The 23,040-nt window shown below is 51.4% G+C and overlaps 6 protein-coding genes across 6 annotated transcripts; 4 read left to right on the top strand and 2 right to left on the bottom strand.

The window, feature by feature from the left end:
- The first annotated feature begins 3,729 nt into the window (after window positions 1-3,729).
- V8C40DRAFT_173985 (Zn(II)2Cys6 transcription factor domain-containing protein) lies at window positions 3,730-7,396 on the top strand. Its single transcript, XM_083211646.1, has 7 exons — window positions 3,730-4,308; window positions 4,417-5,352; window positions 5,411-6,047; window positions 6,099-6,161; window positions 6,217-6,865; window positions 6,956-7,200; window positions 7,263-7,396. Exons 1-7 carry the CDS (start codon window positions 3,999-4,001, stop codon window positions 7,327-7,329), a joined length of 2,907 nt encoding a protein of 968 aa, XP_083075535.1. The 5' UTR covers window positions 3,730-3,998; the 3' UTR covers window positions 7,330-7,396.
- A 261-nt stretch (window positions 7,397-7,657) lies between these two features.
- V8C40DRAFT_238955 (proteasome core particle subunit alpha 5) lies at window positions 7,658-9,024 on the bottom strand. The gene is made up of 3 exons (XM_083214553.1): window positions 8,806-9,024; window positions 8,115-8,653; window positions 7,658-8,047 (listed from the first exon to the last, which is right to left on the bottom strand). Exons 1-3 carry the CDS (start codon window positions 8,828-8,830, stop codon window positions 7,874-7,876), a joined length of 738 nt encoding a protein of 245 aa, XP_083075534.1. The 5' UTR covers window positions 8,831-9,024; the 3' UTR covers window positions 7,658-7,873.
- A 199-nt stretch (window positions 9,025-9,223) lies between these two features.
- Window positions 9,224-12,810, top strand: V8C40DRAFT_238953 (gamma-tubulin-complex subunit SPC97). The gene is made up of 3 exons (XM_083214552.1): window positions 9,224-9,892; window positions 10,007-11,967; window positions 12,027-12,810. The coding sequence occupies exons 1-3, from the start codon at window positions 9,496-9,498 to the stop codon at window positions 12,438-12,440; spliced, it is 2,772 nt and encodes a 923-aa protein (XP_083075533.1). The 5' UTR covers window positions 9,224-9,495; the 3' UTR covers window positions 12,441-12,810.
- Window positions 12,811-13,385: 575 nt separating this feature from the next.
- V8C40DRAFT_285956 (SNF2 family N-terminal domain-containing protein) lies at window positions 13,386-17,444 on the bottom strand (the record flags this gene model as incomplete). The annotated part of the gene is made up of 2 exons (XM_083222474.1): window positions 16,289-17,444; window positions 13,386-16,222 (listed from the first exon to the last, which is right to left on the bottom strand). Exons 1-2 carry the CDS (start codon window positions 16,755-16,757, stop codon window positions 13,386-13,388), a joined length of 3,306 nt encoding a protein of 1,101 aa, XP_083075532.1. The 5' UTR covers window positions 16,758-17,444.
- A 966-nt stretch (window positions 17,445-18,410) lies between these two features.
- Window positions 18,411-19,572, top strand: V8C40DRAFT_238948 (uncharacterized protein). Its single transcript, XM_083214551.1, has one exon. The coding sequence runs from the start codon at window positions 18,566-18,568 to the stop codon at window positions 19,088-19,090; it is 525 nt and encodes a 174-aa protein (XP_083075531.1). The 5' UTR covers window positions 18,411-18,565; the 3' UTR covers window positions 19,091-19,572.
- A 1,355-nt stretch (window positions 19,573-20,927) lies between these two features.
- Window positions 20,928-22,990, top strand: V8C40DRAFT_273745 (signal recognition particle subunit SRP68; the record flags this gene model as incomplete). Its single annotated transcript, XM_083220523.1, has 3 exons — window positions 20,928-21,118; window positions 21,227-22,372; window positions 22,465-22,990. 3 exons carry the CDS (start codon window positions 20,928-20,930, stop codon window positions 22,988-22,990), a joined length of 1,863 nt encoding a protein of 620 aa, XP_083075530.1.
- Window positions 22,991-23,040: the final 50 nt, after the last annotated feature.

The raw sequence follows: 23,040 nt of genomic DNA, 5'->3' as shown, positions 1-23,040 counted from the left end.
TGTTCTGGGTCGGTCTAGATGGATATGTTGGAGAAAGGGGGAGTAAGAGTCTGGCCTCGTTCTCTCCACGAAGCTAGTAGCGCCCAGACTGTTTTGTGGCTCTTATCTTGAACCGGTGCTGCGGACAAGTGTCTACCCAACAATGGCTCCGCAGATATGGTAAAGACCCTGCGTGTGGAGGAAATGCGTCTATGTCTGTTGGCTTATAGCCCATTACGCTCCACGCCTGTTGGGTACAGATACCTTTCGCATGAGGTTGTGGTGCTGGAGATGACGCAGGAAGCCGTGACGAGACATGGCGTATCCTGTCCATCCATCACGACGATAATGAACTGCAAAGCAGTCGTACTTGTAGTGCTGCCGCTGCCGCTGGTCTCATTTACGAGGGAAAAGCGGTAACGGGTCATGCCATGGTGATTATGAGTCAAGAGACTCTAGGTAGCACGTGGCAACAAGTTTGTGTACCACAGAGACATAATTCGACCAACATAAGCGGCGGCGGATCAACAGTAAGGTGCATGATCTAGAGTCATGTTGTTCCGTAAGCCAGATAATAATGCTAGTTAGGTTTTCAGCCCGATGGATGGCGGCGAGTGGATCATGTTCATGAAATTGCCATAGACAACGCCAAAAGTGACGCTGGTGATAGCCAAGTGAGGCTTGTCCAAGATGCTGTTCGTGTGCACTCCGTATACCATGGTATAGGGGTGTTGACACTCCGAACAATGGACAGAGCTGTACCCAGACATGCTGCGTAAGAAGAGACCGAGACGCCTGGTATGTGCCTTGTCTCTGCCTATCCGTCTTGTCTTGTCCTGCCCGTCTCGCTCCCGGGATCCCGAGTCTCCACTCAGCTTCAACACGTTACGGACCAGCCGCTCCCGCAACCCGCGAGGTCACAGTCAGATAGCTCCATTAGGTAATATTCAAGATCCACCGACAACACAGTCAAAATGTCTGAGCGGTAATTGTCGTCGGGCTGGCGCGGACAAACATTTGCACCATCAAACGACACCCGAGGTTACTGAGCCTGGCTGTGCGACGCAACCTGCTGTTATGGCGCCTTTCGCTGTATCATGGCCGGCATCGAAAAAGGCTTGGCAGCGCTTGTTGGACCGGTGAGAAGCTTAGCTGAGTACTAGGGGAAGCCTGCCGCATTAGGGCGATTTTGGAGGGTTGGCAAATGCAAGCCATAGCATGGCGAGTATGGCGAGACCCGGCCAGGAACAGGGCACTGCGGCACGGCCAGGCAGATCTCCTCGTTCCCTGAGCAAGCCACCGGAAACTCGGCTCAGCTACCACCAGCATCGGGATCAGCGTTAATGACTTGGTAGTGCGGCCTTTCGGATGGCGTAGTCTTGTGGTCCAATTCACGTCTCTAAACATTGCGTGAGGCTATGATGCTGTGCTATCGCCATGTCAGAATCCTTTAGAAAGAAGTCTATACCCGAATGCTCAGGAATGGTATCAATCACATCCTATCGTCTGCTGTAATCCAGGGGATCAGCGACGGTTATTTTCCTTTGCTCTACCTTGCATCTCACTCACCTTTAATTCCACCCTTACTTTAACCGTCAGCCCTTCTTATTTGCTCAATCAATCTTGAGTGTGACTTTTCTCTCGCGACTCCGAAGAACTTTCACAAAGGTTCATGTGTGTGCGTTTTTAACATGGGCGGGAAAACCGACCCAGTCGCCTACTTACTCTGGAGGCAAACTGCTGCCAAAGACAATAGAGACCTGCAGACTGGCCCTCCTAGGGCCGCGTTCAGAATAAATCACTTGGTATCGGACAATGGGCGCCTATCCACGACGGCGCCGTCAGCCTGGAAGCAGTGTCCCATGCTTGTTCACACGCTGGCCTGTGCCCGCGATGGATTCAACACCATGGAGGAGCACTGGGGTCGACTGCGCATGGGTAAAGTTGACATCACATAAAAAGAAGCTCGGGTGTCTAACATGCATACTTAGCCATCTGGGCTAATACCGGGGCTGATCACCGGCGGGAGTTGCAAGACCAGCAGGAGAGCCGTTCTTTCGTCTGCCATGAGAAGCAAAAAGGTACGCTGTCCCTTGCGTTATATAGAACAGTCTTTCTCACTCGTTCCTGGGCTGGGAAACCTAAAAAAAGTTATTGCATTCCCTTTTTTTCTCTCTCTCCTGCAGGTCTGGATGACCAATACTGTTGGTGATACCACCCACCTGAGCAGATAAAGCAAGGAGATAAAGGAGGGGGGGAAAGGAAAAGAGCAACCACCCCAGCCTCTTGAGAACTTATACCTCTACTTATTCGGTACCTCGTTTTCCTTGTCTGCTTCGACCGATCATCTGCGCGTGAAACCAGTTTCCACGTCAGGCGCGTCGTTGAATAGCTGATTTCGGTCCATCAACCCGTCCGCCTCCCTGGAATCTGTATCAACCAACAGCACGGTTCCATCCGCTCAGCTTGGCGTCTTTGACATCCCGGTACCCCAGCACATTCGTGTTCTCCTTGCGGTCAACACCTATTCCCCCTCCCTCTCTGCGCTGCTGCCTTTCTGCAAACTCCCGCGGCGAGACAGACACAGAGGGCTGCACCTGGTCACCGGTCCGGCCCCGACACGAGGTATTGATTGGTCTCTCCCGGCGAGGCCTCGATCGGAAGGAAAGGTACTTCCTTTGGAATCTGCCGACAGTGTGAAGCACCGAAGTACTACACTAGGTACAACCTGGCTCCTCTTGTGTCTGCGCATCATGTTATCCGTCTGGCTCCGGCTGCTCTAATACAGAACAAGTCAGTGTTCCCGTCTACTGGTGCCACTACCTGTCGACTCAGCGGTAAGTCAAGTATAATGTATCAATACATACGCTCTGCCGGATGAATATCGAGATTGTCGCTTGCCAGCTAACTGTCTCTGCTAGCAGCAGCTCACCACCTTGAGTGTGTGTGTACAAGAGGTAGGGCCAACGTTGGGGTAAAGTGACTGACTGACTCGCCTGTACTTGTCAGGTTCAGTATTTCTGCCTGAGCTTCTACCTCCTACCAATAGCACTTCTGGTATTGCCCCCTCCGGATCCTACTGCTGGATACATCTGGTATGTTTGTTGTTGATGTTGAAGGATATACCTTGTAGTGCAGAGTTGGTATCCTCAGCTGTGTCCCCCGGGTGTCTGATACCTTCAATCCTAACTCGAGGCATCAAGAGCTACCCCAAGGTCAGGTAACAGGTGGTAGTTGGCTCCAGGAAAGGAAATCCGGGTAAGTTGGCGGGGAGTGCCTGCCCTGGCTTGAGCGACCGCCAGCTTTCCATTTCTCGTCTTTTTTTGCTCCACCCCTCCCCCCTTCTCCGCCACACCCTCAACACCTTGTCACAGATCTCGAGATGCCTTAGTGCTACTCTTGCTCTACTAGGTATTTGTTTCGAAGCAACTTGCAAAGAAGAAGAGAAAAAAAAAAAATCACTACCTACTACCACTTGCATGTGCGCTTGCTCTCCTTCTCTTTCTTTCTGTTTCTGATCTCCTTCCTTGCTTCGCTTTGCTCTTCCTTTCTGCCTTCCTCCTCTTCAACTTTGTCTTATACGTACTATTTTCACACGATCCTTTTTTTTTCTCTCTTTCTTTCACTGCTCTCTTTCCCCCATACTTTATCGTTTTGCCTTGCTACCAGCATCGTCCGCGATCGCATGTCTTTGGTCGGCCCTGATCTTCGTACAGCTCGACGCTTCATCCTGGCTCTGCTGCGCCCTCAAGTTACACCGGCCATGTTCCACTTGCTGCTATCCCTCTCCTCTTGTCCAGCCGCTACTTGATGCTTTCGTCCTTTCAGCCAGTCGTGCTAATACCATCCTCTTCCCCCTTAGTGGCTGAGCACAGCAGCAGGTGGTATCATCTTCCTTCTCTTCCGCCGCACCGCCTGCGGGTTTCGAGGCCGCCGTCCTCCCAGTCCCGTCCCCTCACATGCTGATACTCTCTTCTTACTCACGGCAAATCGTCTCACCGCGTGCCCCAGGGTGATATATGCTTCTGCCCAAATACATATACTGTTGGGGCTGCTTATCTCGCTTCGGCACTGTTGAAACGGTTTCATTAACCGGCGTCTGGCTTTTCATTGCACCAAAGACAGCGCGAAGTCTGATCGACTCTTGTTGTGTAGTATCCAACTCTCTCGAAGAAAAGTATTGCATCATGGAGGAACAATCTGTTACAACCACAAAGGCTACCTTGACAGAGCCCCAGGGCAGCTCTTCACAGCAGAATGACGGAGGGAAAGACGACGCGAATCGTAAAAAGACGAGCACAAGAAAGCGAACCAAGACTGGTTGTCTCAGTGAGTAACGCTTGAACATTGTGCTTTTGAATCTTCTACTTCTTTTCCCCCTTCAGCCTCCGCCTCCTTTTCATTTCCCCTAAATCTGACAAAATCTTTTGTCTTTAGCCTGTCGTAGAAGACGAATCAAATGCGACGAAGGCAGGCCAATTTGCCACAACTGTATCAAATCGAGACGTGACTGTGAAGGATATAGCCAAAGAGTCATATTTAAAGAACCTCTTGGCTCCTTTTCGTCTCCTTTCAACCAAGCAATCTTCTCTGGTCCCTCAAATATTGTTGATGAGTCTTTGCCTGCACACCGACAGTCTTCAAGAGGACTGTTTCCGGCTATCGCGCCGAGGCCACCGAACTTTGACCAACATCAGCATGGCTTACCATTTCAACCTACCTCCGCTCCTTATCCGCAGCAATTCCATCGAGGACCAGTGTTACAAGACCCTGCGGCTTACAGTATGGGCTCTAGCCAGTTTTTGCAATCTACCTACAATCCGCAGTTTCCAAATCCCCTACTTGCAGCAGAAGCCATCGGAGGACCTGGTTACTTTACTAGGCCTCCTCCCGAAGCTCAGTTTTTCTCTCTCCAAGATGGCAGCTCTACTGGGGATATGCTTGGAAATTTCGGCAATCTAGGTGGCAACCATCCCCTTAATGTTCAGACAGGGACAACCATTGCTCAACCCTTGAATAACCATTGGGAGTTCGATATGTTGGATGATGAAGCCTCTTTGCCTGATTCTGACGATGACTTGCCAGACGTGAGAGGCAACTTGCCGCCAATAAAAAACTTGGTGCCTGAGCGTTGGACTGTAAGTCCCGTGGATATTAGCGTCTTTTCGGCCTTCGCCCAAAGCGACGATGTTCAAGCGCACATGGAGACCCCTTACTCCTCTGAATTCTGGGCTAGTGGCCTGAACACGATCTTCATGCATTTCATCAATGTAACTGGGCCCGGGATCTCAATCTTCGAAGGAGACATTTCTTCTGCTCTAGATAGATCCAGAATGAAAGCAACAGCTGGATCTGGAAAGAGCCTATGGAGCTGTAAGTGGAATCTCATGTATCAAAAGCATAACAATAAGCCTTCTGACATCTTAAGTAGATGCGATTCCCTCGTTGGCGCTTCAACATCTCGGCCTATTTCATGCAATGCTTGCACTGGCAAGCCTCCAACTCGCAAAGCTTCGAGACAGCCCTCCCACAGCAGCCTTGAGACATTACCACCGTGCCATACGACGCATAGCGAAAAGCGTCAAGTCACCTTCCAAGAGGACACAGCCGGCAACTCTTGCTGCCACTCTCTTGCTCAGCTACTTTGAGGTCTGGTCGTCTGATCACACCAAGTGGTGCAATCACCTGTTTGGCGCCAGGATTCTATTCCGCGAGATGTCTTTAGGAGAGATGACTCGAATTTGTTTCCCCGCGAAGCGCATGAGACAACGCCAGGATGCTCGAGGGTATCAACTAGGACACATAGGCTCCTATATATATGGCCCTCATTGCCACCCAGCGTCATCACAGAGCGCTCAACAGTCTCTCGACTATGACTTTTTGAATGTCATCACAGGACTTACCTTGTCTCCAGAAGCCTATGGTGACGTAGAGGGGCAGCTTCCGGACGTGAAATACTCTTCGGTAACCGATAAGGAAATTGAAAAATACGATATTATTTGCGATCTATTCTGGTGGTATTGCAAAATGGATGTCTATCAGAGCATTTTGGGAGGAACCAAGTTATTGTATGTCCCCCATCCCGTGATTGGCTAAAGGTGTATGCTAACCAGGAAAAGCATGGAATATGACAATTGGACACAGATTCCTCCGAGGGCTCCCTTTTCAACATATTCGTCCGCGTATGTTTTAAATCCGCCCTCCTCTTACGTTCAGGTGAAACTGATACCTTGTTAGATATGGCACCTATGACCATTTGGTTTTGTTGCTTGGCCGCCTTTCAGACTTTGTGTCGAAAGATTTATCCCGGAAACAGAAGGCCATAGAAGCAAAGGGGGAGAATGCTGGAAATGGATCCCCGCCGATGTTCCCAGGCATGTTCCCGACGTTTGGGAAAGTGCAAGCCCCCATGGGATTTAGTCCTCCACGGGATGGCACGCCGCACAGTGATTCTCAGGATGAACTTGACCCGGAAGCCACTTACGAAGCTGCACTGCAAGAATGGAATGCCATTTGCAGTTCCTTTGAGGTGTTCAAGAGCCGCCTTGGGCCCGAATTCCAACCCCTCGGCGATGAACCTGACGGTCCAAGAAGGACAAAAACGCCTTTTGGGGACCCGATATACTTTCGAACATACTCCATCGCTGGCATCTGGATGAACTATTATATGGGGTTCATTCACCTTTACCGAAGCCACCCCTCGATGCCGCCAGTTGCAATGAGGGCAGCAGGGCTGATGGCTAAGAAGACAGCGGGGTTTGCTCTCAAGATCGGACAGATTGCTTCTGGGCTTGCTGCCGACTGCTCAGAGTACGCGGTTATCAATACATATCTTGGCGCCGCCCTCATTGAGAGTTCTTTCTGCGTCTTCGTAGCAGGTGTACAGGTTCGTACCAAACTCCTTCCATTCCCGCAGCTTCGTCCTGATGAATACATACATATCTACTTACCATGAAAGATGCTAACCGTTCTTTAGTATAATGAAACCAGGCAGAGAGAATGGGTCATCCAGAGAATGCATGATATTGCCCGCCTAACTGGATGGCAGTCTGCCATGCAGATTGCCTGTGGCTGTGAATCGGCATGGATAAAATCTAGCACGATGGGAGGGCCGGAATATACACGACCAACAATCATCAACAATGTCCCGTCTACAATATGGAAGAATCCTCGCCGCATTGATAAGAAAATCGACGAATCTGAATCGGGCGAAGAACGGCGGTTAGTACTGGCCAAGGCTGAAAGAACACATTACGCAATCGGGATACTAGCCATCGAAACAGAACTCGCGAGACTCGAACTTCGAGACGATTTAAACTAACGAGCGATATAGAATGTGTCATGTCATAGAACGGCAAGCGCAAAATAGAGAGCGGAATAGAAAGCAGAGGAAGGGAAAGAATAAAAAGAAACGTACGAATGAGAAGAGGGGCGGAGGGGGATGGGGAGAGGGGGAGAGATCAGAAACAAGGCTCAAGTATTGATAAGCAGACAAATGAGCTCACATTCACAGTGGATTTTGGCAGACGTCATGGTATCTATGGTAGTTTGTGTGTGAAGGATTTGGGCAGCGTTCATGAGAAGGGTAATAAGATACTGAGGGGAAAAGGTCAAGGAATGTGAAAGGTATAAAAGGATGCAGGCGGGGGAATTTAATAACGACGAAATCAAATGCAACAGCGGCAATCTTATTTCATTTCTGCTATTGAAATATCTGGTATTCTAGCATGTATCTTGCCTACCTACTATATGTGGTAGTGAAATTGACGCAGTTAGCGGGCTGGCTGAGCGACCTTGCGCGTAGTCTCTCATTTGGTCACTTGCATGAACGAAGAAGGGAGGATTGCAGTTAATGCAGTTATTTTTCTATTCTCGTTAGGCGTATCGTGGTTGATTAGTTTGATGGTAGCCGGTCGACGACTGCCGCCATCTCCTCGTCTGTGTATATTCTAAAGCCCTTGTCCTTGGTGACGCTGGCCAGCTGCACATTTTTGGAGTCCAACTTCTCCTCCATTACTTGCTTCAGAGTTTTGAGAACCAGTGTCTCTGCGTCGGCGATTGTTAAGGACTACCAATCTTGTCAGTGGGTGCTGCCTACTTATACGGAGGAATATAAAGCTGAAATAAAAGCTGACCTTGTGGTATTCGTTTTGCAGCTCTGCTTGTGCTCCTTCTGAGCCAGATCCAATAGCCTTGGCGTCGAATCGATAGAAAGTGCCACTGGGCTCTGCATGAAACAGCTGAGGACCATTCTCGTCAAAGCCAGCGATGAGGAGCGCAACACCAAAAGGCCGGCTCATGATGGTCTCCTCTCCGTCAGCACCCTCTCCGAAGCGCAAGGCAAGGTCGCAAATGGCCTGGGTGGTGCTCTCCACACTGAGGGACTCGTTGTAGTTGAAGGCGTGGCTCTGGCACTCGACGCGGGCGTGCTCAATCATGGACCGGGCGTCGGCCTGGAGGCCGGACATGGCGCATCCGATGTGGCGGTCGATCTCGACAATCTTTTCGACGGAGGAAGTTTCGAGGAGGGAGGATGTGACTCGCTTTTCGACGCCGAGGATGACGCCCTCGGAGGTTGCAATGCCAATGGCGGTCGAGCCGAGCTTGATGGCCTCGAGCGAGTATTCGACCTGGAAGAGACGACCTTCGGGGGAGAAGGTGTTGATTCCCCGGTCTGTGGGCGAGTTGGAAGTTAGCACGAGTTTCTTGCTTGCCTATTTGTACATGCATGTATGCCCGAGTATCTTGTGGCCGTTTTATGCTTGTCTTGTCACAGCACAAAGAAGAAGAGAGCTTAGGAGGGGAGGGGAGGGGGAAGCTGCTTGCCGTATTCAGATCTTGCCATAAACATCTTGACTGATTGTGTGGGTGGATTGGCCTAGAGATGCCAAGTGAATGCCTTGGTAGAACGAGAAAATGGTGAGAGAGAGTGGTGGTGAGGCTGCGAGAAAGGCTGAGGGAAGGATGAAGCTGCGAAGGTTGCTGCTATACTTCCATGCTATCAGGCAAACACTGGGCCTACGCATCCAGCTTCCCTGCTCCAGGTAGGTCCGCAGTACGTACCTTGTAGTAGTGGGGGAAGCAGAGAGAGCAGAAGCCCAGGTGCACCGCCACATCTGGCGCCACAGGCAGGCTGGCGGATTGCAGCTGCGCTGCTGTGCTGCCGGAAGTGTGGTTGATCCGGTCAACGGAATGGCAACCGCGACGCGCCTGACGGCCGTGTTTCACCCCACCATGCACCCGTTGAATCAATAGAGCAGGTACACCGTATTAGCTGGTAGAGCTTGCCTTGTGACTTGCGCATGCAGGCCGTCAAGAACCACACTACACTTATACCCAGCACCGGCAAAAGTTCGTTACCATCACCACAGCCCTCACAGCGGAAAAAAAGAAGCAACGGAACAAATCGAAAACGCAATCTCCATGATAATACGAGGGTGACGGGGCGTTTCTTTCAGGCTGGCGCAAAGCGACGGGTTACCACCTTTTCTACAGCTTCGGATGTAGCTCGCGAGCATGTCGTCTGGCGTAAGAACGAGGGCATCAAGCCGCGCCAACGCCTTTGCTGACGACCGCTCCCGGATTTCTGGAGCCAATGGAAGGTCCCGAAGTGGCACGGCGGATGCGAAGAATGCAGAGGCCCAATTGGGAGGCAACGAATCACATAAGCGGTCCTCGCCAGGCCATGCGAGAGAGAGGCTGGGCAAGGAGAGGCGCTTCGAGGAGCGCAAAGGCATAGAGCGGAGCTTCGAAGCTCATGTGGAGCGAGTCACGTCGCGGACAGCCAGTCCGGCCAAGCAAGAGCAGCAACGGCGCGCGCAGCAGCAGGCAGAGATGAGGCCGGCCGAGATGCGCAGGCAAAAGTCGTCGACTGAGCTGCGGCCTAGGGAGGTCCGGGCAGAGACGCCTCCAGGTACGATATCCTCTCCCTTTCCCCCCTTCCATGGACAGATATTGTTCTCCTCGCTTGCATATCGATTGGTCTGTGTTTCTTATCGAGAGCTGACATATAATCGTCATGATAAAGTCGTCTGGAACCCAGAAGCGTCGTTGCTGCCACATACCTCTGCCGCCCTGGCCTCGCGAATCTCGATTCCCCCGATTGCGTTTGCGATTCCATTTGCGCCACAGCCGAAACCCCTACATGAGTTGACGTTGGAGGCTCAAGAGGCAGCCATTGTCGAGGACTTGTTGTATGTTTTCATGGGGTATGAAGGGCAATACATTCGATATGCTCGAGGGTATAGTCCCAACGAAGAACGGGACCGACTGTCCGGGCCGCCCTTTCGGATCTTGCCTGGTCTTGATCCCAGCTTACACGACCTGACCAAATCCATGTTGAAGATGGCGACCTATTATTCGGCTTTGGAAGCCTTTGTCGACGTGCAGAGCCGTGAGGAGTTTGGTGCTGTGAACCATGCGCTGTGTGCGTCAGTGAGAAAATGCCTACAGGACTACCTGGTTATGGTTGCCCAGCTTGAGACGCAATTTCTGACGAGTGAGACGTTTACCGTCCACATCCTCAACATCCATACCCTACCTACGTGTCAGATGCTGTCTCATCTTTATGCAATGGCACAAGAGCTCTTGAAGAAGAACGCCCTGTTGGATGACGAAAGTGATGAGGAAGATGATGATGAAATAGACGATTATGACAAAGTCCTCGAGAGGCTTGCCGAGGGAGGAGAGCTTGTTCCTGGAAGTTCCAAAGCCTTGAAAGTCTGCAAGGGTGGCAGTGTTTTGGGCTTGTTGGCCTCAAGGCTTGAATCGATGGGTGGTGACCCGGCTGCCCGATCTCTGTTAACATCATTGCTGCGGGACGCCAGTCGGCCGTATATGAAGATGCTGAATGAATGGTTACACCACGGCAGCATCCACGACCCTCATGCCGAGTTTATGATTCGAGAACAGAAGAGCATTGGGCGAGAGAGGCTTGAGAGGGACTATATCGATGAATACTGGGAGAGAAGGTACACTATTCGGGACCAAGACGTCCCACCCCAGCTGGAAAGCGTCAAAGAGAAAGTGCTGCTGGCCGGCAAGTATCTCAACGTCGTTCGCGAATGTGGTGGAGTAGATGTAAGCAAAATCGTGACGGAACTACCAACCTCATTCGACGATAAGCGATTCATCGAGAACGTTAACAATGCCTACGCCCATGCCAACGAGTCTCTCATGCAGCTTCTTCTTACGACGCATGAGCTGCCGCTGAGGCTACGCTCACTCAAGCACTACTTCTTCCTGGACCCTTCAGACTCGTTTTCATACTTCTTGGAGCTTGGCTCCTCAGAATTGAGAAAACCTGCCAAGAGTGTCAACACAAGCAAGCTGCAGTCCCTGCTGGATCTCGTCTTGCGCCAACCTGGGACTGTGGCCTCTCTAGATCCCTTCAAAGAAGACGTCAAAGTGGAGATGAATGAGATCACCCTTATAAATAACCTCCAGCGGGTTGTGAACATCACGGGGATAGAGTCCGGCCAAGTGATGCAGCCCGTTACGAACCAGCAACCCATTGAACCAGATAAGAACGCAACGGGCTTTACGTCGCTGCAGCTGGATTATTCGGTTCCATTTCCCGTCTCTCTGGTGATTAGCCGCAAGACAGTTTGGCGTTATCAAGCGCTCTTCCGTTTTCTGCTTCATTTACGCTATCTAGAATCTCAATTGTCTTCGACTTGGCAGTCACATACCAGAGCCGTGACCTGGTCTCACAAGGGCCCGAACCCGGAGCTTGAGGCCTTGAAGCGGCGAACCTGGACATTGAGAGGGAGAATGCTCGTTTACATCCAGCAGGTGCTGTATTTCTGCACGGCAGAGGTGATTGAGCCAAACTGGACAAAGTTCATGTCTCGGCTGAAAGCTAAGGACGAGATGTCGGACAAGAAATCCGGCTTCAACCGGACGGTGGACGAGTTGATGCAGGACCACGTAGACTTCTTAGATACGTGCCTCAAGGAATGCATGCTTACAAACAGCAAGCTACTAAAGGTATGTTGACAGCCTCTCTCACTTTCTTGATCCATTCTAACTCTATTCTTCTCCTCTAGGTCAACTCAAAACTTATGCAAGCCTGCGCCATCTTCTCCCAGTACACTAATTTTGTTACTCGCGAGATTGAAAAGATCGACCCGGACCTCTCCAGCGGCAGCAAGCCCGACACCATGACCAACGATCAATGGCAGCGCTTCCAGGCCACCAAGGTCCCTTCCTCCCGCTCGACATCAGGCCAGAACGATGTGTCGACTGTGGAAGACGCCGAGGCGCGCATGAATCACTTGTCCGACATTGTCCGCAAGTGGGAGAGCAACTTCGGTCGCCACATGAAGATCCTCTCCGACTCGCTGAATCACTACGCTGCGACTGAGACGGTGGTGCTGCTGAGTCTTTGTGCCAGGCTGAGCTCTGTGAACCAAGGCACTGAGTGGGCTGCTATTGGGGCTGAGGAGGATGATCAGCCATAGATGTTTTAGAGGGGGATGTGCGTTTGAGAAGGATATTTATTCTTCAAGGGGATATCATTTTTTTCGTCTCTTAATGACCGCTTTATGAACTTGTCAGAGCATGTTAAACCTTTGTTTGATCTTTTGGGTGCAGCGGCGTTGGACATGTCAAAGAGTCAGGAGAGTAAAGAGTGGCTGGCTACATTGATTTGAACGTAATTAACAAGGGGACTTCGGTATTATCATCATCATCTGGCCTCTAGTGGTCATATCACGACTGGATGAAGCAAAGATGGGACAAGGGGAAAAGGTCACGGAAAGGCATCTCTAAGTTATCATACCCGCAAACAAACGTTCGTATTTTTTGAGCAATATATCAACCGATATATAATAGTCCTCCCAAGCGCTATCAAATTCTAGCCGCCCTGCCCATGCACACACGTTCCGCCCATGCCAAAGGAAAAAAGGAAATAGAGAAGCAAAATGCCACCAGATCCCGGGCGCCGCTAAGATCGAGAGTGGCTCGTGAGAGCTTCAGTAGTATAAATGCCACAGTGTGCCGCGGTACCAGAGATGTTGCCATACCCGAGATGAGATGCAAGTGATATATAGCGATATAAAAAGAAACTTTCCTCCCGAACTTTGCAGAGTCGTCCCATTTCTCCCCGTGTTGGGTTAGATGCTGATAATGATAGGAGAAAAGATAGAAAATAAGCATAAAATAATGTGTCGCAGCACATGTGCTGTGAAGATGGTTCCTCTTCGTATCGAACACCTAGGGGTTGAGTTCGGTGGCGATGATGAGATGAAAATCAGAAACTAAAGTGAAGATAAAAGTGAAAATGCCCAACGATTCGTGTATAAGAATAGTATAAGAATGAAAGGGGGAAAGCAGAAAAATTCCAGTATTAAATTCGTAACTTCGTTGAGCGGGCTGCTTTTACAGCCTTTCGTAGCAAGCAGTCATTATTTGAAAAGGCTGCGGAGATCCATGAGTTTCTGTCTCGCAGCCTCCGCCTTGTCCAGCGCCTTATTTTGGCCATCCATGCTGAGGCTCGCTAACTTCTTCTTCTTTTCTTGCAATTCGAGCATCTTCTCTTCAAAACTATTGCGCATAATGTATCGAATCGTTCGCACGGGGCGTTTCTGTCCCAGGCGGTGCACACGATCGACCGCTTGAGCTTCGGCCGCCGGGTTGTACTGCGGTTCCATCACGTACACGTTGTTGCCGGCAGTTAGGTTGAGGCCCAGCCCACCGGCCGTGATTGAAACAAGAATGACGTGAATGCTGCGATCTTCGCGGAAATTATCCATGGCTGCTGTGCGTGCCTGTCGTGTCATGCTGCCATCCAATCTCGTGAATTTAATCTCGGCTTCCTTGAGCGCCAGCTCAATGAGGTCCAAGTGCGATGTCCACCCTGAAAATACAACAGATTTGAAGGGTAGTTCTTGAGGATTGGCGTCGCTGGCGGCTTTAGATTTAAGGAGATCCTCAAGTAGGGCTTTGGTCTTGGTATGAGGGCCGCTATAATTGTCGAGATCTTTTCCGGCTTGTTTCGATTTTGATTTGAGAATGCCATCGTGTTCGCCGTCTGCATCCGAGCGGCATATGTTGACGAAACCGAATCGTACATGGGCATTGCAAACAATACAGGGGCCTGCAACCTGGCCGGGCGGCAGAGCAGCTTTGGCTCGTTGCTTGAAGACTCTTATGCATGATCGGCAGACTACATGAAAGCAAGAGGTCATGTATCCTAGCGTATCGTCCTCCTTTTCGGCATCTATTGGGTTTTGTTCCTGGGAAGAGATCTTCTTGTTGCATTCTATGCACGTATCATTGTTCGTATCTTGCATTAACGTAAACATTTCGTGTGCTTTTTGATGAGACAGTATCGAGCCGCCTCCATTCTCGTCATCATCGTCGATATCGATTGCCATCTCCGCCGACATGCCTCGCAGGGCTGCCAAGTCCTCGTCGTTGAGCAAGTCTTTGCCATGTGCGCAGAGCAGGCGGAGGCGGAGAATGGCTTTGAGGATATGGATGTAGGTGTTTCCTCCAAGAGCCACGGAGGTAGGGTTACCGGCTAAGACTCTGACTCGGTCTTGTGCGTTCCGGGCAAAGAGATCGTATATGCCGCGCTCCTCTGTGCTGAAGTCAAGTTTGACAATGAGATCTTCTCGGGGGGGCAGGTCAATCTTGTCTTTAAGTCGTCGAAGGGTAATGGTGTCAACAAGGATGCGGAGCTTTGGCACAATGTCGGGGTCGCAGGCCTTGAACGGCTCCACAATGTGCCGAAGGAACTTCGCTCTATGGTGGAAAGGCTCCAAACGAAGGAAAGACAAGAGGGCTGCGAAGTCATCCAATCTGTTTTGGACAGGGGTTCCAGTTACAGCCCATCGTCGTTGGGCTTGAAGGCGAACTATGGCCTTGAACTGCATCGTGGTTTGCTCGCGAATCATGTGTGCCTCATCTAAAACGATGCGGAACCATCCAAGCTCTTCAAGGGGAAAGCTGCCAGTCTTGGCCTTTCGTCGAGAGCTGAGCTCATTGGAAACAGATCCGTAAGTTGTAATCACAATATCAAATTGTGCCAGTCGCGCCAAATCTTTGATCCGGTTGGGTCCGTGGTAGATGTGATAAGAGAGCTTGCCGGGAGCTATGTGCTGCTTAATTTGTTCCTCCCAATTAGTAATTGTACTGAGAGGGCATATGATCAAGGTCGATTTAGTATTTCGGGACACGGGCGTCAAACCCAGCGGCGCTTGTATGGGATCCATTTCGGTCCTTGTCTGCCTGGTTTCCGGGGCGGATGGCTGCTCAGGGGCAAGCTGTTTGAACTCCTGTGCTTCGTCCATGGTGCTTGCTATGAGGGACAGTATGCTGAGTGTTTTTCCAAGACCCATCATATCAGCCAGTATACCGCCGCGGGTATCGGCAGGGACGGTAGCCTGGCTCTCGTCGGTGATGACGTTATGAAAGATCGGTTGCCCAGTTGGGGCGAGCTTGGTCTGCCAGAAAGAAACCATGCCCGTCTCATCCAGCTGCAGCTCGCGAGGTTGCTCTCTCGCCATCATGAAGTAGAGCCCCTGTTTCTGATGAGTAAGTAGGGGAGTTGTGATGCATGCTGGGGGGTCCTCAGTGGGTAGTTCGTCACTCCTAGTAAGAGAATCAAACACACCCATGACCTCTGAGCGAACTTCCTCAACGGTTCTCGGGGTGAAGCTTGTAACACGAGAAGGCTCCGAAGGGCGATTTCCATATATCCCGGAGGACGACTTTTTAAGGGAACGCAAGTAGTCCGCGGTGTGAGGATTGCAGAGCCTGATGCCTCTTTGGATGATATAAGGTTGTTGAAGCGGAATGCCAGACCGCTCCAGAAGGGTCCCAACATTCCTGGCGTATTTCAAAGGCCCGTACAAGACAATATCGAGGATATAGGAGCGTGATACAGCCTGGCCAGGTACTTCGCCGGGCCCCATAGGCTGCGGCGGGATACGGCAGTCGGTCCTAACGCGAATGTTAAAGTCCAGCAGAGGCGCCAAAGCCTTGCTAGCGGAATAATCGACCATCCCGATGATTTGTCTGGTGTGGTCGCAAACGGGAACGCGAAGAGAGTTGCTGTCATCAGCCATCCTCCTGAGGATAACCTTGATGCTAGGTTGATAGTTGGGACCCCACATACTCTGTACGCCCGGCTTGGGCGAAGGAGCTCGAGTGCAGTTTGCGCGAGTTTTAATCATACCATAGCAAACCTCTTCATCCTTGGGGTCCAGGGGCTGTTCCGGGGCAGCATCATCGTTGACTGCGCGGTTAGTAAGCAAAAGTGAATAACGACAAGGTTATCAGGGACATGGGAAGTCACTCATACCATCTGTCAAGTCAACGGTGGACGATCCTGGATTAGCCGCCGCTGCCGCCTCTGCTGCAGCCGCACGCTCGGCTTGTTTCTTCCAGTCAGCTTGGACCTCCCTTATAAAAGGAGTAGGTCGATATGATGAGGGTGAACGTCGCCGACGTTTGGGGGTCGGCGGGTCGCTGTCATCGTCAACATCAACAGGAGGAGGTGCGAGAACATCAAGAGGTTGGATACGAGGCTGCAACTGAGGTTTCAACTGGGGATAATGGCCGTCTCGGTGTGGGACGACATCTCTATCCACTCTCTGGCGCTGCAAGCCTTGAAACTGAGTATCATTTCGTCCCACAGTTTGACTAACTGGCAGGCCTGTCGCTGCCACTGGCAGTTCTGTAATTGGCGAGCCCGTGGCGGATGAGTCAAGAGGGCTGTTGAGCAGTGCGGTGAAAGAAGTGGTGTCTGTATCTTGTCTTACTTGGGGCATTTGCTGCCATGTAATTATGGGCTGGCCCAGCCCATTATCTTGGATATTCGAATCACTGTATTCGTGATATGGTCGCTTTGGCAGAGAGTGCGTAGCTGAGGTCCATGGGATATTCGGGTCAGCACTTGGAGGCTGCCAAGGCCCACCTAACAACGAATCAGCACTGCTCAGCAACGTTTCTTTTCTTGAAGCCAAAGGATGTGGCGAGCAAGAAGGCGGATGGAAGTCTAAACAAGCATTCCCATGGCAGCGTTAAATCATCGTACGCTGGGGAGAGTGACAGATTCGAGATTCAGGATAGAAGGCGAAGAGGAGAAAATATACAGAAAGAGGTTAGAGAACTTACTGTTTGTATCCATCGGCAATATATTAGGTGGCGCTCAGGGCTACACAAAGGAAGCCTTCAGAGCAAAGGTGGGAGTCGGGAAGAGATAGAAAGAGAGAGAGGAGGCGTTTTACCGCATGTGTGACGAAGCTTAACTCGTCATCACACAGGCTCATGCAAGGGTAATGTCGGATGGGGGCGGACAGGCTATGTTATATTAATTCATGTGCTTCTCTCTCTCTCTTCCTGCGTGGTTTCGTAAGCGCGAATGCCGTTTTATAGACGGAAAGATACGTGGTTTGGTCACGATGTGAAGGCCGCCAGGAGAGGAACAGTCAAGACGATACCGCCAAAGCGTAGCCCACAGATAAACAGCTACTGGAAAAGCAAGGTAGATGTGAAGGAAATTATGTAAGGAAGAAGTTAAGGTGAAAGGGGGAGAATATGCGACTGAAAAGACTGCCTTCCTTATGGGGCGAGAAAAAGGCGGGAGGCAAATCAGGGTGAGGAGAGCATGAGATAGTGTGAGATTCCGGAGAGAGAAAAGGAAAAAGGAGAGAAAAATCAGCGGTGCTAAGATGCCAAGATATCGATGTATAGAGCACGAGGCTCCAGCTGGCAAGCGCAAAAGCGGCCGTGAGGAGGCCGCAATCCAGGTTTCGTCGACACTGATGCAGATGGTTGTCTTGTATTGTCTCGGAGCAGCAACGCGCTTTTTTTTTTCTGTTTCTTTTTTTTTAAGGCGGCCTGAGACAACGGCAGAGACAGAGCCAAGGTGGAGGAGCAAATGAAGAGGCCGCGGGCTAATAGTAGGAGGGCAACCGGAAAGAAAAAGAGGCCGGTCTGGCGAATGTCATTGGAGACTGGAGATGTGTGAGTGAGTCTCTACATATGCAGCAGACCTTGACAGAATCATGTTGAGTCGCCAGGCAGGTCACAGCGGTAGTGGGAATTAGTGGGATAGATTATAGCGGGATAGCGGGCCAAGCGCAGAGGGAAGTACATGTACAAGTACGGGTACCAGGTGCTAGGCATGTATTGGCGGATGCTGAGTGGCTGGAGCGGTGCGCGATAGCTGGGACGGCGGGGCGCGAGATGGCCCAGAAGTGGCTCTGCAGTACTGGGAGATACATGGATGGGCATCGGGAGGTACAAGCTGGAGATGGATCTCTCCAAACCTTTACTGACAGCATTTGGTCACATGGGCAGCTGGTTTCCTTGTACCCATCGTTGATATCGTTCTAGCATTGATCCTTGATGCTTCGCTGCGACTCGTTCCAGGTGAAGAAACTGCATGTGATTGGAGAGACGGAGAGGGAAAAAAAAAGTTTGTCAAAAAACAAGGCAATCAATTCTCGGCATCGGTATTACACGCAACCTGAACTCTTCGGAGGAGCCGCCTCCCTTGCAGCTGAGCCTCGTCACCAATCGCGGTACATGCATTCTTTGGATTTTCCAAACCTTGAAACGTTCCATCCCGGCAATGTATGTACCCTTTGATACATGTAACAGTACTCGTATCCGGCACTCAGCTGCTGCCGATGTAAGGATTCTTCTCCTAACAATTCCCATCCATCGCGCCTCAATCAAGCTTTTAGATCAATTTATCACTTGGATGTACCGACTGGTGCCACACCACCGCCAGATGCACGCAAAAACCGCTTGCGGCTACTGCAACGAGCCAAAAAGAAGGTCAGCTGCACGCACAACATTTGCATCGACAGGGATCGTCAAGCGCTGGCCCAGTCCGAAGGCCCCGTTTCAGTATGTGGCGCATCTCGCCCGCATTGCTCTGCCACCGACTCCATCCGCAACAGCCCGCCAGAACGCTGCCAGAAGTCCTGGAGATGGCCTGAAAGACGGCCTGGGGGGTTATCTGGAGCGCTGGAGCTCCGGGGCTCTGGGGCCTCTGGAGGGGCCAACCCTGGACATATTGGGCCACGTGACCAAGAAGCCCAGCACCCAAATGCATGGCGTCACCCACCACCCTGCTGGCTGTTGTCCGTGATCCCTGAATGCGCTCCAAAATCCCCGAGCAGACGATTGCCGACCCAAGCGCATTGGGCCGTATCATGTCAGTTTTGGCCGTCGTTTTTCGTCTCGCCGAATCAACCCAGATCCTCCCAGCAGTGCCCGCATATATGCATGGCTGACACGAAGTCGCAACCGGTCTTTGGCGCCAAACAATGACGGCCACACCCACCACCGATGCTGCTGCCAATTGCCATCGCTCGTGAGCATGAGGGATAAGACACGCAGACCGACTACCTGGCCTAATACTCCGTACTTTGTACTAATTTGTAAGTACTGTACGCGATACGTGTTGCACTCACTTTCCTTGCTTTGTATGCGCCACAACTGCAAGGTGCTGGAACTAGTAGTATGGCCAGAGCCAAGAACGAGAGGGAGAGGAAGAGAGGGGAACAGAGACAGTGACGCGTTATCATGAGCTGATTCTGGTTGCATTGAGCGTGAGAGAGAAAGCTTGCTAGACACGACGTGGCCAATAGAACCGTGACTCAGGCCAACCGCGTCTTCTACCGGCATCAAAGCAAGCAAAGGCCGCTGCAACATGGGCCATCACAAGGCTGTTAGCTTCGGACCATCCGAGCTGAAGGCGATGGAGCTGCAGATACCCCGGCAGGATGAAGCTCTTGAGCCGTGTTTACACGGGGAGGAAGCGCTAGTGCTTCGAATGAGAACTGATATTGATATAGTACTCGTCCTTCACACCAAGCACAATTCACGGCTACCAGCGTAGAATCGATATCAGCGTGCGAGACAGTCGTGGCCAGAGTCGTCACATGCATCATGGAGTAGTGTGTCTTGATCGATATCGATGAGTCTCGGTTGTCATACACCTGTCAAGATGAGGCGTCTTTGCTTTGTTGTCAGTGAGCCCGATCTAGACAGAATGCTACTGCGCAATCGATCGAACCCTCCAGTGCAACGGGAGACACCGATAACCATCGGGCGACTACTACAGGTGCTAATGATGGCTAATCCCACAGCATCGACTCGAGTGGATTTGATGTCTTAGAAGATGTCTCACCCACGTGTGCCTCGTCCGCGTACACCAATGAGTCGTGCACTTATTGGCAGCTTGTGAAAATTGCACATGTCATCAACAGCACAACTAACTGAGCGTCAGGAGCTATATTCTCAGCAGCACGTAGTCGTATTCTGACCTAACAGCAGCAGCTTAGAGCTGTTTCATTCCCGGCTCCACCTAAACATGATAAACGGCAATGATGTGCAGTCTACTCCGCTCATGTCTCATTGCAGTTGTTTGCTGTCTGATGAGATCCATCTATTATGTAGTAAGATCCTACTATGTAGTAAGATTCTACTATGTAGTAGATGTACTGATTGTCCGTCTATTCGAGCCATCGTGAAGTCGCTGAAAGGGCATGAAGGATGCTGTTGCGCACGGGTTCTCAAATCGCGCACTCATCTGTACTAATCGGTTAAGGTGGCGCCTCAATATCATGATTTCTTCATCCAGCTTTGGATATGCCGTTTGTACCGATACGGATGAAGAAGCGATGCAACTGCCTGGGCATCGAGTACTCTCTATACAGAGATACCGCTAACCAAACTAAAGCTCAAACCTTATACTGCTCGAAATATTATGTAAGCTAACATCCCACCCGGATTTTAGCCCTCCAGCCTTGCCAGCAATATTTCGTGCCTCTAGTCAAAAAGAAAAAAAAGGTGCCCCGCCATCCCCGCCAATCCCAGCTCAAGAACCACTAGCTGGTCGCTGAACAGCCTGGCCACTGCAGAGCACAAATTGGAGACCGAGCATCATTGTCATTGACTCCAGCAAGTCCAGTGAAATGACAATGGACATCACCAGCTTCGTCGTCCGGGGCCGAGACCAAGCTCTGCTCTATGGCGACTTCTCCACCTATCATGGCCAGCTGTCCAAGCGCCTGCTCAACTCGCGCAAGAAGCTGGGCATCGTGACTAAGAATCGAGGCAAGTTTCGCAAGCCGGAACAAGTGACAGCCGAAGACGTCCAGGGAAACAATGAGTATGATATCATCCGCCCTCTCTGCCTCCCTTCTCCATGGGGTCAACGTGTCCCGCCGCCAAAGAAGCAGCAATTGAGCTAACTTGAGCCTTTTGCGCCTCCTCCCAGACATGTCCATCTACTCCTCCTTACCAGTGAACGCGCCTGGGCCCAGGCAATGAGCATCAAGGCTGGGCATGCAAACGATCAGAAGGGAGTTGCTGGTCGCGCCCGGTCTCACATTGTCTCACGGCTCGAGAAAGCCGCTCGAAGCGCTGAACACTTCGTCAGCATCCTATCGCAGACCGACGTCACCGGCGCCACTACGACCGATGTTCTCGAGGCTCGGGCATATGCATCGCTCATCCGCGGTGCTATGCAATTCGAAAAGCAAAGCTGGGAGCCTTGTCTGCGGAGCTACGCAACAACCTACATCATCTACAACGCATTGGCTACCGCTAGCAAGAGCGACATCTTCAAAGACTTGCTCTCCGAGACGGTCGAGCCGTCGATCCGGTTTGCTGCTTACCAGCTCAAGACTCCCCGAACGGTCTCAGTTGCTACCCTGGCTAAGAATGCCTTCCCACGATCAGACGACGCTCTGGTTCAAGAAATCAACCGAATTGATGCCACTCTTCTGGCCGAGGCAAACCCAGAGTCCAAGGACGGCATTGCGGGTAGCGAAACTGCCCCCCAGACGCTGACTTGGCGATCCCACCAGGTCCAGATTGAGGATGCTCAAATAGCCACATACTGGTCAATTGTCAGTGAGGCCAAAGAGAGGCTTTCGCAGACAGTTGCCAAGTCCCAGGACAAGGGGCTCCACGAGGTAGCTGCCGCTTATGATGAAATCTTAATATCTACTCAAGATGCGGTCGATGCCACTAAGCAGGCCATTGACGAACTCAAAGGAGACGGCGTTGGCCAAAGCGATCCTAGAATGCAACGGCTGCAGATTACCCGCACAGCAGTCAACTACGAGATGATAAGCTGGAGAATTGGCCGGAACCGGGTTCTTACAGGTCCCCACGACGGTGCCACAGAAGAGTATGAATTGCGAAGGAGGGGTAAAAAGAAGGACGCAGCGTCTGCAGAGGCAAAGAAAGAGAGGGAATTGCCAACTGGAAAGAAACTGGCCAAGCTCAAGGAAAAGGCTGCTCTGTACGATGGAATTCTTCAGAACTTGGAGTCTATCCGAGAGCTCCCTGGAGTCGCCGCCGACGAGGAACTTGCTACCCGCGTCGAGGCTTACGAGAACTACTTTATCGCTCTCAAGTAAGTACCGCATTCTACGGCCCTCGGCCCATTATCTTGCAGAGGAAGAGGTTTGTGAAGGTTTAGGCTCAATAGCTAACGAGGATACGCAGGCACCTCGCAGTTGCTCGGTCACATGCCATTATTGGCAACTCCGCAAACGCCCTGGCCCTCATCAATAGCGCTCTCGGGTTCAGCTTAAAAGCTGTGGCCAAGCTTCCAAACGCAGAGCCCGTTTCCGATGAGGCTCCTTTGAGCCTTGACATCTCCCCTGCTTCCGTCAAGTTCTTGGAACAGGTGATTGATGGCGAGCTGCAGCGCCACCGCGCCATTGTCCACGTCGACAACCTGCGGAAGAAGACAACCAAGGTCGATGAGTACGAAAGCAACGTTCCCCTTGTCGAGAAGCTGTACGAATACCCCGTCGGTGGGGCTGATCTCGAACACATTGTCGAATTCCCTCCCAGAGAAGAGGTGGTCCCTATCAAGCCCATTTTCCTCGACGTTGCATGGAACTATATCCACTATCCAGGAAAGGAGCCCCAGGTGGCCGTGGGTGGGCAAGCCGTCGAAGGCACCCAGGAACCCGAGCAGCCTGCTCAGACGACCAAGAGAGGCTGGTTTGGCTTTGGGAGGTGATGATGCCGGTGCACACGTGTTGTATCTTGCACTAAAATCTCAAGCAACAA

The sequence above is a fragment of the Trichoderma camerunense genome (genome assembly GCF_050948025.1).
Source record: "Trichoderma camerunense strain CBS 138272 chromosome Unknown V8C40scaffold_5, whole genome shotgun sequence".
Classification (NCBI taxonomy): domain Eukaryota; kingdom Fungi; phylum Ascomycota; class Sordariomycetes; order Hypocreales; family Hypocreaceae; genus Trichoderma; species Trichoderma camerunense.
This window is presented reverse-complemented; position numbering and strand designations above follow the sequence as displayed.